Source organism: Caretta caretta, chromosome 1 (assembly GCF_965140235.1).
Source record: "Caretta caretta isolate rCarCar2 chromosome 1, rCarCar1.hap1, whole genome shotgun sequence".
Lineage (NCBI taxonomy): Eukaryota > Metazoa > Chordata > Testudines > Cheloniidae > Caretta > Caretta caretta.
In genome coordinates, this window is record NC_134206.1 from 341,151,487 (window position 1) to 341,171,388 (window position 19,902).

Genomic DNA, 19,902 nt, shown 5'->3' on the forward strand with positions numbered 1-19,902 from the left:
TAGTGAGGTCTTGTGTCACCATCTGCCTTAATATTATTGACCAGTGAGTTATTAGTTTTCAAATGACATCGCACAAGGCATATTTTGTACAAAGAGTATTACAATAGAGTGGAGGGTGTGAATATAGGGGTGCAGTCAGTCACCGGGCATGTCACCAAAAGGAGTAACCACGTTATCTGATTGTCCCAGCCTTACCTGCTGTTTTACCAGGACATATTGAATTTAAGGCTTGGATCCTGTTCCCTTTGAAATCAGTGGGAGATTTGCCATCAACTTTAGTGGGAATAGGATCTGGACCTCAGACTGCATGCTCTTTGGGTCAGGGGCCAGGCCCATCTTTGAAGTGCAAGGCACCAGTCACACCTATAGCTGTGTTCAAATAATAATTATGATTTCACAGAAGGCCAGAAGGAACCAATACATTGATCTAATCTGCCCTTCTGTGTTAACACAGGCCACAGGTTTCACCCAGTTGTTTTCTGCAACAAGCCCAGCAACTGGTATAACCTCTTAGGGCTAGGATTTTTGAAGGAGCCTAAAGAAGTAAAGTTTAAATGGAATCTGGGCACCCATCTCCCTTAAACTCCTTTGGAAATGCCAGCCTAGCAAGACATCCAATCCTGATGTAAAGACCCTCAGATACTACAAACTGGCGAAGCCCCACTGAGGTCAATGGAGCGATGACAATTTACATAAGGCTGACACTCAGAGCTCAGGGATGGTGAGGTCTGTAGCTATGCAAGTGAAGTCAGTGATATGTGTAATATTACTTACACCCTGTTCTGCATTGTCTGAGCACTGCACAACCAGTCAGTGCTTTGGGCAAAGGGAGTATGGTGATATGGAGCACAGAAAGAATGACAGTGCTGTATGAAAATGTATTGGGTAATCTTGCGGTGAAGTTACTGGACTCGAAGTCAAAAGAGCTAGTTTCATTTCCCAACTCTGCCATAGATATTCTGTGTGACCCTGGGCAAGTCACCTAATCTGTCTCAGTTCCCCATCTGTAAAATGGGGATACTAATATTTCCTTTCTCCTACCTTTTGTCAAGCTTGTTTCCTTAGACTGTACTATCTTTGGGTTAGGGACTCTTTCCTCCTATGTGTATTTTGTCATAGAGCCTAGAACAATGAGGCCATGATCCTGGCTGGGCCCTTAGGAGTGACTGTAACACAAGTGATAAAATTAGAACCGTATTCCTGAGTCTGACACAGATTCATCGGGAATGCTCTTGTGCAACTCACAACCTCTTGTGCCCCAAGTTCCTCATCTATAAGCTGACTCCCGTTATCTGCCTCCAAGGGCTGCTGTGAGAATCCGTTAATGCTCATAAAGTACTTTGCAATGAACTAAAGTGCTGAATAAATGCTAATTATCATCATTGTTCTGGATGAAAGGACCCGTTAGATCATGCAGCCCACAACTGTGCACTGGCAGGAAGACGAACTGGATGATCTAATAGACCTTTTCCATCTTCACTCTCTGTGATAAATGTCAGATTATAATGGTCTCCGATGACTTCTTAGTGAAGAGACATCCCACGGAAAAGGCACATCCCTAGGAGGCTGCATACCATATGCTTAAAGGTTGTCACTGACGTCCCACCTTTTCTTGGGCAACGTGCTGGGTTCCAAAAGACTGGAGCAGATGTCTGGTAACAGGACCACAAAAATAACACGATGACGGCTTGGTCGAAGGCATAAAAACCAAACAGCAACATTCCAGATGGTGGTTTCTATGATTTTTAAGTGGGATTTATTTCTTTTTAACATTATTGTATTTGTTTGAGGTAACCCTATTTAACACCCCCACCTCCCCCAGCCTTGGTTTAAAAAGAAGGAACGTTTGTGCTCTTGTTGTAAGTGTCAGAGTATGGAAGCAACATAAGGGCAGAATTCTCCTCTCCAAGCCTCAGCGAGGGCCTCCTAGCTGCATAGAGGCTCTCGCTATAGCACATCCTCCACTAGTTCCACATATCTGCAGAGAGCAAAATATAGGAGTCAAGATCCACTGGGCCAGATCCTGCTTTGTCCCAAGGCTGCTCCAGTGTTTCAAAGCAGCCACAATTCTGATTTAGTCAGCAATTTAAGGATTCTTCCTACCCAAGGGATATACAGTATCAGCTGCTGCACCACCCTAAGCCCAGGACAGGGGCATGACCTGGGGTATGGATTGGTCATCTCTGTGTGCTGGTGATCTCTGACAGCTTGCATCCTAGTATCCACTGTACAGTTCTGAAAGCCGCGCTTTGCTGCAAGAGATCCATCCATTTATCCATCTGATGCACTGGGAAATAATTCTGATCATATTTTTTTTTTTTAAAAAGGTCTGTGGAATTGGTGTCTGTTTTGGTGCTTTCTTCATAAAGATTCATGTCAGTAACTGGGTTAAGAGCACTTGAATTCACTGTGCACGCAACCTTTCCCTTAGTGCTGTTTAGACAGTTCTCAGTTATGTTCCCCATGACAGCCAGTGTTTTACAAGTCAATACAGGCAGAGGCAGCTTGACACTGGTGATTTTGTTTTCTGGAGACTGCACCTTTTCCATTTCTAAGAATCCTGCCTGGAGACAGCAGCCACTTTGTTCTCTCATCCTCTGCAGCCAGTTCCAGAGGATGTGCATATGCTCACCAACAAACCCCCAGTGCTTGCTCATGGAGACTTCAATTTTGTTCTTTCTTGGTGTTTTTCTTAACAGAATGTTACCGTAATTTTAGGCTCAGCTTCACCCCTGCAAGCATGTACAGATTTCCAGCCTAGGCTCACTCTTGCTCTGGGAAAGTCTCCTCTTCTCAAAGCTACCAAGACAGACTCTTGTTTTTCTTCCCTTCTTGAGTCCTTGATCTTCCTCCCCAGGCAGCCCTCAACTGTGAGTCTGTCTCTGACTCACCACTGCATCCACAGCGCCCTCTGACTTCAGGGAGCAGATTGCATGGGATCCTGATTTAATCTGTTCCTGACTAAAAAAAGTGTAAGAGCAGTGCAGTAATTTCCAGTTGAGTGCAAGTCATATACGAAGACCCTAGGCTACATCAGAATGAGCGTGGGTTAGTGGAGCACCTCCTGGATTGGGAGTCTACAGAGCTGGGTTCTGGTCTCAACTCTGCCAGTGATGTTCCAGGTGACCTTGGGCAATCATTTCACCAAGGTGTGCGTCTGTTTCCATTCTTACCCTCTCCTTGGTCTGTGTATTTAGAGTGTCAGATCAGCTGGGCATGTCTTCATTGCAATGGTGGCTTGACCCATTTCAAGACTGCCTGGCTAGAGTCAGAGATGCCACACTGCAGAGCAGCACAGAGTGATTGGATTAGCAGTGCAGAGTATCTGAGTCCACACTGTATTATTAGCTCAACCACCAGCAGCACCTGAGTTTCAACCCACCCTCCCTAAAGGGCCAGCTAGCTTGAGTTTAAAGTTCTGCTTAACTTGAGGCTAGAGATTTTTGTGTATGCACAGGAGTTGGGTTAGGGGCAACACTGGAATTATATACCTTGAGCTAACAAAGCAGTGAAGACAAGCCCTCTGTATTTGTACAGCACCTTGCACAATGGGGTCCTGAGCTCGGCTACTGCTGCTAGATGCTACTGTAGTGAAAATAAATAAGAATAATACAAAAATATGTATATGTTGTTTTTCTAATAAAGTATCTAACAGCTCCCCAGTCAGCGATAAAGAAGGAAGAGAAGATGCGCAGTGGGGTGGAAGTAAGGACCAAAAGTTCTTTAAAAATCTAAGAAGGCTAATTCCAGGGAATGGAATTTACAAGTTCCCCCAGAAAGTCCCTTGAGTGAAAAATATCCTTTAATCCCTCGCTTGGTACAAGAAGGAGGGCAAAGCTAAACAAGAGACTGGCTTTAAGGATAATCAAGCTAAGGCAGAGTTCTCCATTGTCATTTTACTCTTTAGCTTGTAAAACAATGGTAACTAGGTCGGTCTCTCTCAAATGTTATGTGAAGGTAATGAATTTTATTGCTGGCAAAAGCAAGAGATGAAGGACACTGGCCAGAATTTTACATTGTTGGACAGACTCTAAACAAACCTTCCCACTCAACTGTGATTGGCGACATACCCTGGTCTTTCAGTCCCAGCCCTCTCCTGAAGATAGAGACTAATTTCACTGAATTGTGGGCAGTTTCTTATGCAGCATGGGACTTATACCATCCAACTGACATTATTTAGGATCAGTGCTAAACTGACCTGAAGCATCCAAACCAACTCGCTCTACATAACCCCACCAACATAGCCACTGACAGCGACTGGCTGGTTTTCAAGAAGGTGTGACCAATGACTCACTTCTAATGCATCTGTTAAATGTCTGCCATGTAAGCAATGAGCAACTGAAGTGCAGCGATGCTGTAGTTTATTAAAGAAAAATTCTAAACATGAGGGTTGAGGGGGGAAGGAGGAAACTGGTCGAGTCAATCGAACAGCCCACATAACACTGCATGGTGGGATTTGCGGTAGTATTTCTGTCTGAAATGAGCACACATGACAGATTCTGACTGCATAAGGAACGTTCTAAAAGGGAAGAATAATTAAGCAATGTCAGAGGCATCATCTTTATTAGATAATCACAACCCGGGGCATTAACAAACTTTGAGCGTCTCTTATCCCATGGGGTCTAATTATTCTGTGATAATAACCACACCTCCAAGTTTTAATTTATTCCTGTAAAGATTTTTTTTTGGTGGGGTGAGGAAAATGGGGGGTATATTCAATATCTGTGCTGGAGGAAGATGCAGTTGGCCTTTCAAAAGGGCTCATAAGTATTCTAATCTAACTAGCGCATGCAAATGGCATTAAATCGTCTGCCCTTTATGGTGATCTCCAGCAAATCAGAAGATTCACTCCCATCCAAACTGGTGGTGCTATAGTCTGTATCATGAGTATAGGTAGGCACGCACCAATTCAATTCTGTGTTCTGGGGCAACTTCTGGCAAGAGGGTTTTCTTGGGTTAGAGAGGCTGGCTTTCTGTCAGGCTGTCTAATTAACATGCCGTTGATGGGCTGAAAGGAAAACTAAAAACTTAAGACTGGTACGCTGATCTCTGAAGTGCTGCCTGACATGTCAAAGATCAAGATTTTAGTAAATGTAAGTGTTCTACCCATGCGCAGGATAGAACAAAGAGTGAGACAGACACCCCATGGGAAGAGGAACAAAGAGCAGTGGAGCAGTAGCGTCACGTAGAAGTAGTGGAGTGACAACAAAGGGAGGGGAGACTGTGTAATAACAACTCAGGGATGACTCAGAGATACCAGGCCCTCCCTGTCATCATCATGTCCAGGCCTAGTGACTTCCATAGTGGCTGATCCAGGCTTGAGGAAGAAAGAGGCCAAGGATGTCTTGCAAGACAACCATCTCCTAGACAGGAGGAAGGGAAAGCAGTAGTAGCTGCCACCTCAGCTTCAAATCTCCCATGTGCAAAGGAGACCAAGGAGGCCTTTTTCAGGCTGACCCTCCCAGCCCAACTCAAAGCTCTCTTGACATTTTAGCAGGAATGTCTCAATTTCTATCAGAGTTTAGCACAGCTCTTCTAAGGAGCTCTAATCAAAGCCTCACAAAGGAGGCTTTCCAAAGACTGATTAACATTTTGTGAGATCCTGTGAGTACATGCTCTTATACCCATTTTACAGATGGGAAAATGAAGCACAGAGGGGTGAAGTGACTTGCTTAAGGCTAAACAGCAATTCAGTAACAGAGCTGGAAATAGCACCCAAGAGCCCAGAGCCAAAATTTTCAAAAAGTGGTCTGTGGATTGCGGAGTGGATTCTCGATTGAGCATGGATGGGCAGTGACATGCCAGGGTGTGTATCATTCATCTCTTTACTAGACAAAAAGTTGCAGAAAACTATTTGATTTGATGTAAAATTACACAACCGGTTCCCCTTGTACTGTACATAATTTTGGAAAATAATGTATCGGTGCCAATTCAATATGGCAATAGCACTTTGCACTTAACATAGCACGTCTCTTCCAGAGATAGCAATGTGCCTTACAAACCTATGAAGGTAGATAAATATTTCATAGATGTGGCAAAGTCAGGAACAGAACCCAGGTTTGTTAGCACCATATTCAATCCACTAGGTCACAGCAGACAAAGCATTTTTTTAAATACTGAAACAACGGGATGTGGTTAAAAAATGTTCCATGAACTTGTCCCGTAATATACCACAGAATATCAGGAGATCACAACAAGCATATTTTTGGGCACAATGTACAATTTTGGGCAGTGTGGGGAAAGCACTGGTGTGGTGAACCATTACTATTAAACTTCTTCCTGTGTGCAGGTTTTAACAAGATTTAAATTAATTCATGACAATTAGCAACTCCAGCCTGTTCTCAGTCAGAGCTTCTTGCAAAGCACATGGTGTCTGTGGTTGAGTGTCCACCTTCTGTAGCTGAGGTGACAGCAGCACTTGATTCTTTGGCAGAAAATAAACCTGAACAAGCCAGCAATATAGTCGTGGTTTGTGTCTTACATGCTCCTTGTACTGATAAGCTTTTTTTAATTTTTTATATTGAATTTCTTGTGGCTGACCACAGCTGAAAATTATTACAGATTGTGTGGTAGAGACACACTGCCAAAAGGTACTATATTACATAGCGTTACCTGTACACATCACAAAATGTAAAACCTGAAATGTGCTAACACAATGGATGTAATACCTTAGGCAGAAGATAATGTACTATATATAAAAAAACCCAAACATGTCTTGTGCTGAATTAGATCCTTCTAATCCAGGGTTTAGTTTAAGTGCTATACTCCGATTCCTAAAAAAATTATTTGACTAACGAGAACAATGCTATGCTTTGAAAAATACAAATGCATTTCTATCCTTTTTACAGCAGCTGGTATTTTTAAAATCTTGTTCTATGCATACAGTAGGACACTCCTGCTCTTTCTCACTGTAAAGAAGAGTTATGTAACCCTGAGGAAACAGAGTCAGATTTTTCTAGATCTAACCTCATACAATTTTAATAGTCACTCTAAAAGGAGACAAGAAATTCTGTAGAAAGACCCTTCCTAAAGTTTCAGGACAGACTCAAACGTATTTACTTGCAAGTTCTGTTGATTTTATTCACCATACCACTCAATGGCATTTCATCAATTTAACTTCCTTATGGTCCTAGTAACAATACTACAGCAATACACCCTTATCTGAGATGAATACACTTTCTAGGAATATGTGCAAAGGAACGAATACATTTTGAGGGACAATTATATTTTACAAACAGACCATTCTGGTTTGTTGATTGCTTGACAGCTCTTATGGGGTCCCCACTATTAAAAACATTAAATCTTGGCCAATATTCTCAAACCTGGGTGTCTACATGTAGGCTCCTAAATCCAGAGGTGTTAAGTGCCAATAAATCTCACTGAAGTCAACGTGAGCTGTTCGTGGCTTGGAGCCTTTGAGAATCAGGTCACTTGTTTAAGTGCCTAAATTATGGATTTAGGCATTAAAGAGTGAAAAAATTCAGTCACAAGTTTCACAATTAAAGAGAACGTTTCGCTGACAAAAATTCTACTTTAAGCCATGACCTATTGTACATTAGGAAAATCAAGACCCATTTGCCACTGTAACCCACTGGTCAACGTATGTTGTGTGTTCACCTCTGTTTCTGAGCCATGGAATATCTAAGAATAGAGTCTTTGCTCTTTAACTTGAGCACTGCACGATTTCAGCTGTAGAGGCCTCTAATTTAGTCCTTGGTGAGTGAACCAAGATGGGCATCCACTGCTTGGTAATAAAATCTTCCCATTAATAATAAGTAACATTATTATGACTAACATTATTGCATCACACATAGAAAGTTAATTGACTCTATGCAATGCTCATTATAGCAATAATTACACCAGGGATCAGTGCTCCCTATCCATGAAATAATGACTTGCCTCAAAGTGTATCAACAGCTGCAACACAACCATCCTAATAGTACTTAGCTCTTACATGGCACTTTTCAGCTTCAAAGCATTTCACAAAGACTCCAGAACCCGCAATCAGCAAGTACATGTTATTCTTGTTTTACATATGGGTAAAGATAGGCAGAGAGATTAAATGACTTGAAAAAGGCCAAATAAAGGAAGACAGTGTCAGAGCTGGGATTAGACCAAAGAAGTTCCTGCCTCTCAGTCCCATGTTCTGACCACTAGATCATACCCCCATCAGGATTTTCCTTTCTGTCTTGTTTCTCTCAAATGTACACGCCACAACCCAAACCTTACAAAAGAAATCAGTCTAGATTAAAATACATCGTAATAATTTATGTACTTTTGTTACATAAGTGCACAGAACATGCCTTTTAAAAACTACTTTATCTGATAGATCATATTTTTGCCCTAAAAATAATGAATGTTAAGCTAGGTGAGTTCCCTCCCCCAAATGTAATGAACAGCTTTTTAAATGATAGTACAATATATTGTACTTGATCATGTTCATTCTATACCAAGACATATAACTGGTTAACTGATACTGAAGTGGAAGAGAAAGCCGCTGCGATTTAAACTGATTTGTTCCAGCGTGAACCATCTACCTTGATTCATTCTTTAGAAAACTGTCCAAGGTTCATATTCACCTACAGGTATGGTTATTTTTGGATCATCCTGGAAGCAAATCATAGACAGCACAGTGGGAGCATTGGCCTATAACAAAATGTCACTGTGGCAGACGTGAACTGCTGATTGGAGAAATAGGTATTGTACTGAAGTGAATAAAAAGAGGAGCTTTTAAAAAGGTCTATTTGAACATTCTTTGCTGCGTCTCTGCTGAGGTATCTTAAATTTTCTGTAAAATGCCTAACGTTTCAACAATTGTGTTCCCAACTTGAATACTTTTAACTAACAATAGCAATCTTTGTGCTATGTTATTGAGTAGATAAAATAATAAATGTCCTAAGAATAATTTTACTTCATCTTTAAGGAAAAGTGAACAGAGATGATGTTGATGCAAATAAGTTTTGACCAATGAACCACAAATACTAACTGTAAGTGACCACCCTACTTTTAAGAAGGGAAAGAACATATTAATTGTAATGGGATTGGCAGCAACTGCCCTCATTAAATTGGGAAAGCATTTCTATTCTAACCCCCTGTTTTCAGTTGCTTTATAACTTTCAGAAACTTCCTCCTTTGGGGATGAAATTTTCCAGTGTTGGCATCTGCCCAAAAGTAGCTTATTTTGAGTATGGGTATATATATATATATATAAAACTTATTTACTATCCTAATAAAAAATGTTTACAGCTTTTTATATTTTATTTTATTTTTATAACAGCTCTACTGCTTAAAATGGATGGGACCAGAAAGTTGAACTTTGGCATGGAAAAAGCACAGTCAAACTGGTTTTGATTTGAGTGTAATGTCCTGTTGAAAATCATATTCTTTGCACACACAATATATTTTGCATAGACACTTCCTTCTAGGCTGCAAGTATGCAGGCTGATAAAGTCATGTTACCTGAGCATGCAGGGCCAGCTTAGCTGTGTGGTGTAGGTGAACAGTGAATGAGACAGGTTTTTCAGGGAACTATGCCTCATTCACTGCTCATCTTATATTGTAAAAGCTGCACGCTCCAGCAGAATAAAGAGGTTCCTTATAAAGTACAGTATCTGGAATAAGACATTCCAGTGTTGTTTAGCCAAGAAGTTCAACCTTTTGGATTTTACTTTTAGAAAAAAATATGCATCTTTAAGAAAAAACAAAAACACATTTTAGAAAATTTTATTAAAAACCTATCTTAGACTACCCATTGACTTCTGTAAGGACTGGAACTGGGCCTTCAGCAAGCATGGATAAGCACTCAGAAGTCAGGAAATGACAAAGTTAAGTTTGTATAGCATGCTCGTAAAGTGAGTGCATGTCATGTTCCCCTCTAGCAGCCAGTGCACATATAAAACTGCTATGGCTGGGAGCAAACAGAGTTACTCCCTTAGCTCAGGTGGTAGAGGTTTGTGCTTTGGGTCTGAAAAGGTCCTGCATTCCAATCCTACAAAGTATCTTGTGGAGGGGTAATTACCTTTGCATGTCTAATTAACTGCCCCATATGCACTTATAATATATTCGGTAACCACAGAATCATCTTCTCTGTCTCAAAAACATTCCATCACCACAGAATTGTTTTCCACAATGTTCGATACATATCTCTAGCATCCTGTAGTACTTTACAGTGTATACTCACAGTCCACGAAGGTCATTTATATGCAAGGTACATCGTAAACTATTCTTACACAACATACTGCATATTTACTATAGCAGTATAGGACAATTGTGAAAATCTGATCGAATACAAAGGCTACTTATGTGCACCGCTCAATTAGCTTCTGAGTTAGCTACATTATCCCCCCTGGTACCAGAAAATTGCATTGTGTGCATGTATGCAGGTACAATAAGCTCTATCCTTTGCTGCCTCTTCCCTTCCCTTTGCAGTCACCTGGGAGGGCAGTGCTACTGGCTGTTGAAAAAAATGTATACTGTATTATATTTAGGAAACAGTACAGGATCATGCGATTAAAAACTGTACTGTGATGCACATGTGCAAGAGGGCAGAATTAAAGGTGTATGTGAAATTGTACTTTTGTATTTCCTGACTTTTGTGTGCAGCCTAAATGTTCCCATCTTGTAGTGTATTTGCTGGAATATAATATCAGTTTATATAATACTGGGCGCTCATATACCACCGTTCACCAGAGAATTTAAAAGTGCGGTGTAAACATTAATTAAACCTAACACCACCAATGTGAGGTAGGTGAATTCTATTATCCCTAAGTTTACATGTGGGTAAATCAAGGCAAGCTAAGCGTCACACAGTGCATTGGAGGCAGAGGCCCTGTTCTTGAACATGCGTTTGCTAGGGTACCCCCTGGCACCCATGTGGAATCCTACTGACTTTACCGGCGTTTTGTGCAGGCACTGGGAACTGTGCCAGTGCATCTATTTATAAGATCTAGCCACAGTCTGGAAGAGAATCCAGGATTCCTGATTTTTACTCCCACTTTTTAACCATTATAAAATATTGCCTCTCTACACTGATACAGTTCCAATGGTTTAAAAAAGAAAAGTGTTCCAAGCAAGTGGGGAAAAAAAGAGTGAACAATTCATTAACCAAATAGGGGTGATTAAAGTAAATAAAAGAAACAATTATCATATCAAAATAAAAGACAAGAAAGATGATTAAATGAGGCTTCTAAAGACCCATGAGAAACTTATGGAAGAGTAATATGCATTTACCTGGTTTTTATTCTTTCATTTTTATCCACTACCATCTAATAATTGCAAAAAACTGTTACTCTATAACCACAGGCAATTTAAGCTATTTTAATTTTTTTCCCAAGGCCACTAGACAAAAGAACCTATTTATTGCCTGAGGGGATTTTTTTTCTAAAATGAAAGCTTAATTTTTCATGTTTTTTTAAGCAAAGGCTTTTAAAAAATAATTTCTAACAATGCTGTAGGGAGACACTTCCATGGGTATGCAAAATTGAAAATATAAATTTACAATTATAAAAAAATTAATAGTTTTGAGGATTGCATTGTCTCTGTCCTTTCTGGATTAATATTGTCTGAAGCGTAAGAGAAAGTATTTAGAAAGAGAGAGAATGCTTTAAAGTGTTCAGCGCAGGGAAGGGAATGATGTTCATAGATTGGAGTCAAAGCCATTTAGGAGTTGTACTGGGTTGTGTTTATAGTAAAATGCAGAGTTTTGTTTTGAAGTAGATAATTGGCTGAACTTTGAAAGGAGGCGTTTCATATAAACTCAACAGTTAGTATTAGAGGGTCCGGTCCTGGAAGATGCTGATCACTTTTCAAGTCCTATTAAGCCTTCTTGGGGGCCAGCCGCAAAATGTGGCATCCTCAAATATCAGGCAAGATTTTGGTTTGGGGTCATCTCTGTGCCTGTGTCTCCATTAGGCACTGAGTGGATCCAAGTCTGTCTGAGCACTTGCAGAACTCAGTGCAAGTCCAGGGCACTCTGAACCTCACAGGACCAGGTCTAAAGAGGAGTCCAAATTGAAACACCCATCTTTTGAGGATGCCAGATTTTACTGCTAGCTCCAATTTCTGGATGGAACCAAAACCCTAGATCTGCGCATGAAATGAACTTTGAAGGAATATGGGATAAATCTGGATTTGAATTTTTGTGGTGTTGGACTATTATTAATGGCCTAGTTCAGAAAAGTATTTATGTACATACATACCTATTCAGGACAGCATTTTGACATCAATGGGACTTAAAGTGAAGCTGTCCTGAATATGGGAGCTTTCCTGAATCAGGGCCTACTGATTTAATGTATTATCTAGAAAAACAAACATTTCTTCTTGTGCTTACTCTGGGCTTTGTAATCAGACAGTATAATTTATTCCCACTAAACCAGACAAACTGGACAATTCAATTAAAAGAAAACTAGATCTGAAGTACCCCCATTCCTCTGACAAAACCTCCAGTACTGAAAGGCAGAGTCAAAAGTTTTCTGCCAATCTATTTCAAGTTTTAATGGAAACACTTTGTGCTACTATAAAAGGCTTTATGGAACTAAATGTATTTTTCATAGAGCAGAGAAGAATCCATGAAGATATTGTTCAGGTTTACAAAATATGTAATAGGGTGAAGAATGTGGAACCAGATAAGAAAGGTTAAATGGAAGGACATTTTAACAATGGTTGGTTAGTTGTGGAGTGCGTATGGGCATAAGGAGACTATTAAATATGCACTCAGTGCCACAGTAGGCTTTCAAATGCTGAAAATGGTTTTCCTGTGGCTATTAACTCCAGCTAAGATTTTGAAAAGGGATTTGCGATTTGGGAGTGCCTAACTTGGGAGGTTGGGTGCTCAGCCCTTGTTGAAAATCATCAAGATGTCACCCAAAATCATGAGTCATTTCTGACAATCATGGTTTCTGCCACTAAGGGGCCACCACTGCCCCCCATACTGTGTTGCCACCTAGGAGGTATTTACTCATCCCATCTGAAACATCTGCCTCAGCACATCCCATTCACAGCCATCATCTGAAAACACCTGTTTTCCCAGGAGGATTTGCAAGTTCCCACTGTTAGGCCCTTTGCTTTTCAGGGATGGTGCAAGTTTGTTTTCTTAGCGCTAGCGCTCATTAGTATTTAGTTTTATTGCATATTTGGGATGTTTGTTTTGTATTATGCAAACAGCGTCCATACAGTACCCTCAGCTTTATAAATGAAATTACGGTGAAATAAAAGGCCACCTCCGGCTTCTTCCAAAGCTTCCCCAAGTTTCGTAGGGAAGTCTCTGGGCTAGGTCCTCAGCCAGTATAAAATGGCAGAGCTCCACTGAAGCCAACAGAGCTATGCTGATTTACATTAGCTGAGGAGTGTCCAAACTTCACCTCCTTCCTGGGTGGAGTAATTACTCTGCCTCTTAATTCAGGGCTTTAGCATCTGACTCAATAGAGGAGCCCTGCATTCCCATATAAGGTCTTAGTCTTCCACGCTTTTCAAGGGAAGTAGAGAAGAGTTAAGGTATTTCTTGCCAGATCAGAGAAAACAGAAGGAATCAGAAAATGAAATTTTATCTCAAAAAATGCAAAACCAACATAGCTTTGGGAAATATAATCTAAAACACTGGCAATATGACTCAGAGAGAGATAAATGCGAGGAGATGCTCAGCACGGATGCTACGATATAATTGAATAGCTATGTATGTATACAATTTTACAATGTGATATACTGCACAATATATTCTGCATTATATGAAGTACAAGCACAACTACATAGGTTAGCCTATCTTCATGTAGCATTGAATTAAATACATTTGCAACACTGCGTGCTGTGCTGGGTGCCCCAGTTCAATGAAGGCATAATCACATTGGAGGGGGTCCAGAAAAAGGTGATAAAGATGATTAAGATACGAGTAGAAGCCTGGATATATTCAGACATTCAAAGCTAGTCTTCCCAACACAGCAAAAAACATACAGTCGTGAACAATCCTTTGGTAGCAATATGGGCTAGATAGCTAAATAGGCCATCCCTAACTTTTAGAATGCTCTAATTGTGTGGGAAAGAACCATTTAAAGTGGCTATTGGAAAAGTGGGATGCAAGCAAATAATTAGGCTGGATACCAGAAAACATTTTCTAACAATAAGGTTAATAAGTCCATTAAATAATATTGAAAGGGAAGTGTAAATAATCCCATCTCTGGAGTTATTCAGGTTAAGCAACATTTGGAAATGCCCTTTAGAACAATCCTATGTTTGCAGAAGTTGGACTAGTTGATCTGAGGAGTCTTTTTCATCTCCAAAATCTATGGTGTATAGAATCCTCAAGACAGCTGTTTGTACCACAGACCTCATGGAGAGTCATTATAGAATTAAGGTTGCCTCTGCAACCTTAATTCAGCCCCTTTGTACATACACATGATAATAGAGTCTTTACTATATTATCACACTATTTTTTCCAGAGGAGCCCTGTCTCATTCAGTGCACAGGATGAATGGTGCTTACTGAATGAGCAGCTATTGAATATTTTGTTTTCTCCTCATTGTTCACTGTGTGGCCTCATTCCTTATTTACTGCACACTATTCAAACCCTGCTCTAAATTCAGAACTATTCATTTCCTCATTGAATTTTCTATGGCACTCATCAGGATAGTATCTGAGTGCTTCACAAACGTTAATTAATGTAGGTTCACAAAGCCCCTGTTGAAGGGTGGTATTATCCCCATTTTACAGATGGAGAACTGATGTACAGAGAAATTAATGTCAAAAGTATCCACTAATTGTGGGTGCTTATTTGAGATGCCTATAACATGATTTTTCAGATCCTTGGCATTATATAACATTTTATCTTTTCAAAGCACAGATCCTATCGACTTCCGTTGCACCTGTGAGTGCTCAGCACTTGTGCAAGTCATACTCCAGGGTCTCAAGTTGAGCACCCAGAACACGATGAAAATACAAATAGTGACCTCCTGTGAAAAGTTTGGTTAAGTGACTTGCCCAGCATCACGTAGTTTGGCAGGGCAGGGATAGAATCCAGTTCTCCAGGGCAGCATTCAACTGCCCTAACCATGAGACTGTCCTTCCTCTTCATGCAGTCCCCTGCCTCATGCACTACACAACTTCCAAGTTCTGCAACAAATAAGGCAAGGGTCCTCAGTATGGAATTTCCTAGCTTTTGCGTGCTTGACTTTGCAACCTTAATGTTCTTTTAACATAGTGTTTTGTTTGTTAATTCCTAGGTTTTTAAAAGAGCAAACTGAAAAAAAAACAGAAATTGCATCATGTGGCATCATACAGTTGCCAACATGGGCCATCAGCAGGGTTGGAACCTTTAGATCTACTGCACAGATGTCTACCAATTGAGCTAACAGAGTTTCTGACAGCCGTGCGAGACACACACTTTGCCAGTGGATTTCACAGATTTGATGACAGCAGAAAGAATAGTGAGACTCAGGAATCTTGGGTGCCATGCCAGGAGGAGTGTGTGTTCCGGTAGTCATCACAGACCCTTCTGTCAGTTCCCCTAAGCTTGACCCCTTCTTTCCCATCCCCTCTAACCCGTCTCTGTCCCAGTCCTGTGTCTTCCCACCCCTTGGCTCCTCGGCCCAGGCCCAGGCCCAGGCCCATTCTCCTCACCTACCCAGTCTCACCTCAGACCCAGTCTCCCCCTCTAAGGTCCCCATTTGAGTCCCAGTCTCCCTACCCTTCCAGTATCTTTCCTTTCCCACTCCCAGTTTCCTTGCCTCCCCACACCAACTCCTTGTCCAATCTCTCTCTGCCTTCCCCACAGCATCAAGCTCCCTTGCCCTCTTTTTTCCCATCCCCACTGGCTCCCAGTCTTAATTTCCCCTCTCCACGCCCCGGTCTCTGTCCCAGTCTCCCCTGTGTCAGGCTCCTTGTCCCAGTCTCTTTATCTAGCTGGTCCCTGTTGTCCTTCTCATCTTAGCTCCTGGTCAGATGTGTCTTCTCACCTCCACTCGTTCCCAGTCCTAGTTTTCTTGCCCAATCAGTCCCAGTCTCCCCCCCAAACTTCAAGTCACGTTTTCTCTCTCTTTCACCATAGTCCCGGTCTCATCAGCCCCCTTCCCCCAGTCTAGCTCCCGCCTCCTCTGCATTTGAGTGAGGCACCTTCCTCCTCCACACTGCCTGGGCTCCAGCAGGGGTGTCATCGAGAGCACAGGAGAGACAGGCTTTCTGCTGTCAGTTCTGATGCCCAGCCCCATCCTGGCTGAGAAGCAGTAATTCAAGAGAAAGTCTTTCTAAGGCCCATAGCCCCTGGGTTGAATCCTGCTCTGTTGCTTTGTGGGAATGGTATATTTGCAGTCCGATGAGCACTAGGAGCTGTTTGGGGATGGAGCATGCTCAGGGAGGATGGAATCTTCAGAGATTTTAGCTGCTAAGCACTAAGGGTACATGTCTATACTTATGCTGGAGATGTAATTTACAGCTTGGGTAGACATGAATGCATTAGGTGTGATCAAGTGCAGAAGTGTAGCCAGCATAGGCAGCAGGAGGGGTTAGCTTCCCTGAGTACAATCCCGCCTTGGATCCTAGGTGCTTACTTGGGTGACTAGTCCATCCCCCCACTTGTGCCAACACGGCTGCATTTCTATTTTTAGTGCGCTAGCTCGAGCAAAGCTAGCGTGCAGACTTCTATCTGAGCTATACCCCCAGCCCAAGTGATTAAACATACCCTAACGAGTCGCTACTGGGCGTGTCTGAACTGAGGGTTTTTTTGAACACTTAAACTTGACCAAATTTGGGCAGATTTCCAGAGAAACAAAAGAAGACACATCTCTGACACAAAGGCCTCATCCCTGACAAATTTCGAGTCCCCACTCCAAAGCCTAGTGTTCTAGAGCTTCCCAAAGAAAAGACTGCAGAAGTATTATTATTATTTTTTTTTAACATTGCAAAATGAAATTCTTCCCCCTAGCTTCATCCTTGGAAATGGCTGCACCATTGTCTCCGAAACGTTCCTAACACATTCAGCCTGAGGCAGACACCAGGCATGGAAAAATTCGGTCCAACAGTCTGGTAAAAAGGTAAAAGCCACTGAAAACAGAGTCTTATAATAGAAGTGTTAATAATGATAGGTGGTGTTACAATCTCTGCCTATAACATATGTCAAAGATTGCCTCCCTTGCGGTTGAGCTCAAACCTTGTGCCACAGCTTATTTTATCATGAGGGATGAATATACTTAGAAACAAGATTAAACAGAAATGTTCTTTAGTGGCATCCAAAATGATATGAATGTTTTTAGACCTGCCATAAACACAGATAAGGGGGCAGATTCTCAGCTCAGTTACACCAATGTAAATAACTCTACCCTCCACTGGCTTTGGAGATGAGGAGGAGTTATTGTATACGGGATTTACACCAGTGTAATGGAGATCAGAATCTGGCAAGATTTTCACTATTTATCTGGTCTTACTTCCATAATCGCCTCTCAGTTACCAGCAGGAGCAATCTCTGAAGGCACCATAGGAAGAAAAAGAAAAGGCAAGGGGGGGGGGGGAAAGAGGAAACAAATTTAATTTGTCTTTTTTTCTAGCATGAGAGGACTTGGCTCCTATTCTGGATTCTTTTTGAAAAGTTAAACCTCACTGAGTTCCTCATGCAGCTAGAGTTTTCTTGTGCCTGCTGGGTGTTGTAAGGCTGCAATGTTGCCCCTAATCCTGCAGTGAGCTTGGCAGAGCAGACCCCTGTGCCTGCATGGAACAACTTGCAAAATCCAGGCCTTATTTAGCTGCTTAAACACACATTTTTAATTAAAAAATTCTACTCAATAAAAAAAAAAAAAGCCTCCACGCTTTTCATGTGCAAGTTCGTTGCTTTTGGAGGTGATAAACAGATAGAGAATCACCATTCTGAGGCTCTCCTTCCTGTCTTTAATGCAGAATCTGAATGGAAAGTAAACTACTCTTACCGGGACTTGTGAGGGCTCCCAGAGCACCAGTCGTTGTGGAGAGAGGATTTGCGTTGGTGGTGGTAGCTGAGGTCTGGGCGGCGGCTGCTGCAGCTGCTAAGGTTGCCAAATTCTGTAACTGTAAAGCATTCATGCCTGCGCAGAGAACAAAAGGCAGCTTCAGCAATAGGGTTAATGAAGAGATTTAAAAGTTGTATTTATTGTAAAGGAATATAAGACTTGTAAAGGTTGCCGGATTGACAGTCTAACCAGTGACTTAAACTCTCCTTTCATTCCCAGAAGAGCCTGGGCAGAATAAGCTACCTCACACTGGCGCCAGCCAACACGCCTCGTATCTGTCTTACAGGTAAGAGGGTGGATGGTTTTGTTGTTATAGCACGGTCTTACAACTCAGGAAATTTGTGTTCAGTTCCCATCTCCGTCAAAGAGTTGTGGTGTGACAAGTCACTTAATCTCTCTGGGTGAAACATGGGGATAATAATACTTCCTGACCTCATGCAGGTGGAGAGAAGGTAAATTAGTTATTGCTTGAGAGGTACTTGGATCTTATCAAGTTCAATCCCCAGGTCCCCTCTTCACTTCTCTACTTAGTCTACCACACAATAATAGCCAATTGTGAGAGCAATTTTTGCCGGAAATTCCTTCTGTCTATTTGGAACTGAATCGAGACCATCCAATTCATTTCAAATTCAGCACGGAACAGATATCAGACAGTAATGATTTTCAGTCACTATCATTTGGGGCCAGATTTGAACTGGGGACCTCTAGGCAGAACATTTTGCATCATGTAAGCCATCCAGGTTCCCAAAACCACTTGTTAGTTTATTCAATACTTTACGAGACATAGTGAAGGATACATCTACATTTCAGAATGATGTAAAGACCTTCAAGGGAGGGGAAAATTTATAAAACATGGAATTTAACTTAGATAAATATGAAATGGAACATCTGTTGACAGACAAATACTAAACAACACTCATGCAAAATGGAAGAAAAATGATTAAAGAACAACAATGTGACAAAGAACTTGAAATCTCAATGTGATGCAGCTGCTCAAAGATGAAAATGGTGTACCAAGTGTGTATATATATAGGCATCATAGCTATATACATAGGCATCATTTGTAGGACAAAGAAAGAAATAATGCCTCTTTCCCGCACCTTGGTTTGGCCACACGCAGGTGTTCTGCATATGCCATATGAAAAGGACATTGATAAATTAGAGGAAATCCAGAGGAGAATGTCAGAGTAATTAAGCTATGACCATATGAGCAGGAGAACTTAATATGGACTTGCAGAAAATGAGAAGAGGGGCTATCACAACACTCTATGAGTATTTGAGAGCTAATAAAATAAAAGAGCAGGAGGGATATTTTACAGAGACTGAGAGCAGGTGGCAAATAAAGAGCAGCAATCTCTTGAAATTAACACAAGACAGAATTAGGTTAGACATTAGAAACCAATCTCATAGAAATGCTCAGCACTCAGAAGTTCCATTGTTCTACCATTAGAGCCGCTAAACGCTGAGAACTTCTGAAAATCTGGTCACTTTATTGAGGTGTCTAACTGAGAACGGAGATCTTCTGAAAATTGTCCCCAGTTGTGGGTGTCAAGCACTTTTCAATAATGGCTCTACCAAAAAAAAAAAAAAAAGAAGTAGGTGATGGATGATCTTACCGGTAATGTGGCTGAAGATCCATCACTTAGAGGAGTCTGGGACCAACATCATACACTTTGAGTGACTAACAGAGGAAAACCTCTCTCATGACTACTCATAGAATTTAAGAACTATATAAACCATAAGGTTTGTCTCAAACCCTATCACCTATAATAGTTTACAAGGCACAATAAAACAGGTAACTACTCTAATTACAAGGGACTAATAACCAAGGTAATTAGGTGTAACTACTGTATCCTGTAATCACAGGTCGTCATTGAGTTTGCTCAGCTTTTTAAGCTAGAGCTTTATCATGATTATACACAGCACTCATCACGTTCAAAGT

At 41.3% G+C, this 19,902-nt stretch overlaps 1 protein-coding gene across 22 annotated transcripts in view; it reads right to left on the reverse strand.

The window, feature by feature from the left end:
• CELF2 (CUGBP Elav-like family member 2) overlaps positions 1-19,902 on the reverse strand; it is a 689,599-nt gene that overhangs the window by 23,845 nt on the left and 645,852 nt on the right. For 15 of the 22 annotated variants that reach the window (XM_048836624.2, XM_048836623.2, XM_048836619.2 and 12 more), the window contains 2 exons: positions 17,901-18,035; positions 14,968-15,099 (listed from right to left, as the gene is read on the reverse strand). In XM_048836624.2, the coding sequence (XP_048692581.1) occupies positions 14,968-15,099; positions 17,901-18,035 (267 nt within the window). The remainder of the gene's footprint in view (positions 1-14,967; positions 15,100-17,900; positions 18,036-19,902) is intronic. The other 7 variants (XM_048836630.2, XM_048836629.2, XM_048836633.2 and 4 more) reach the window with 1 other exon arrangement.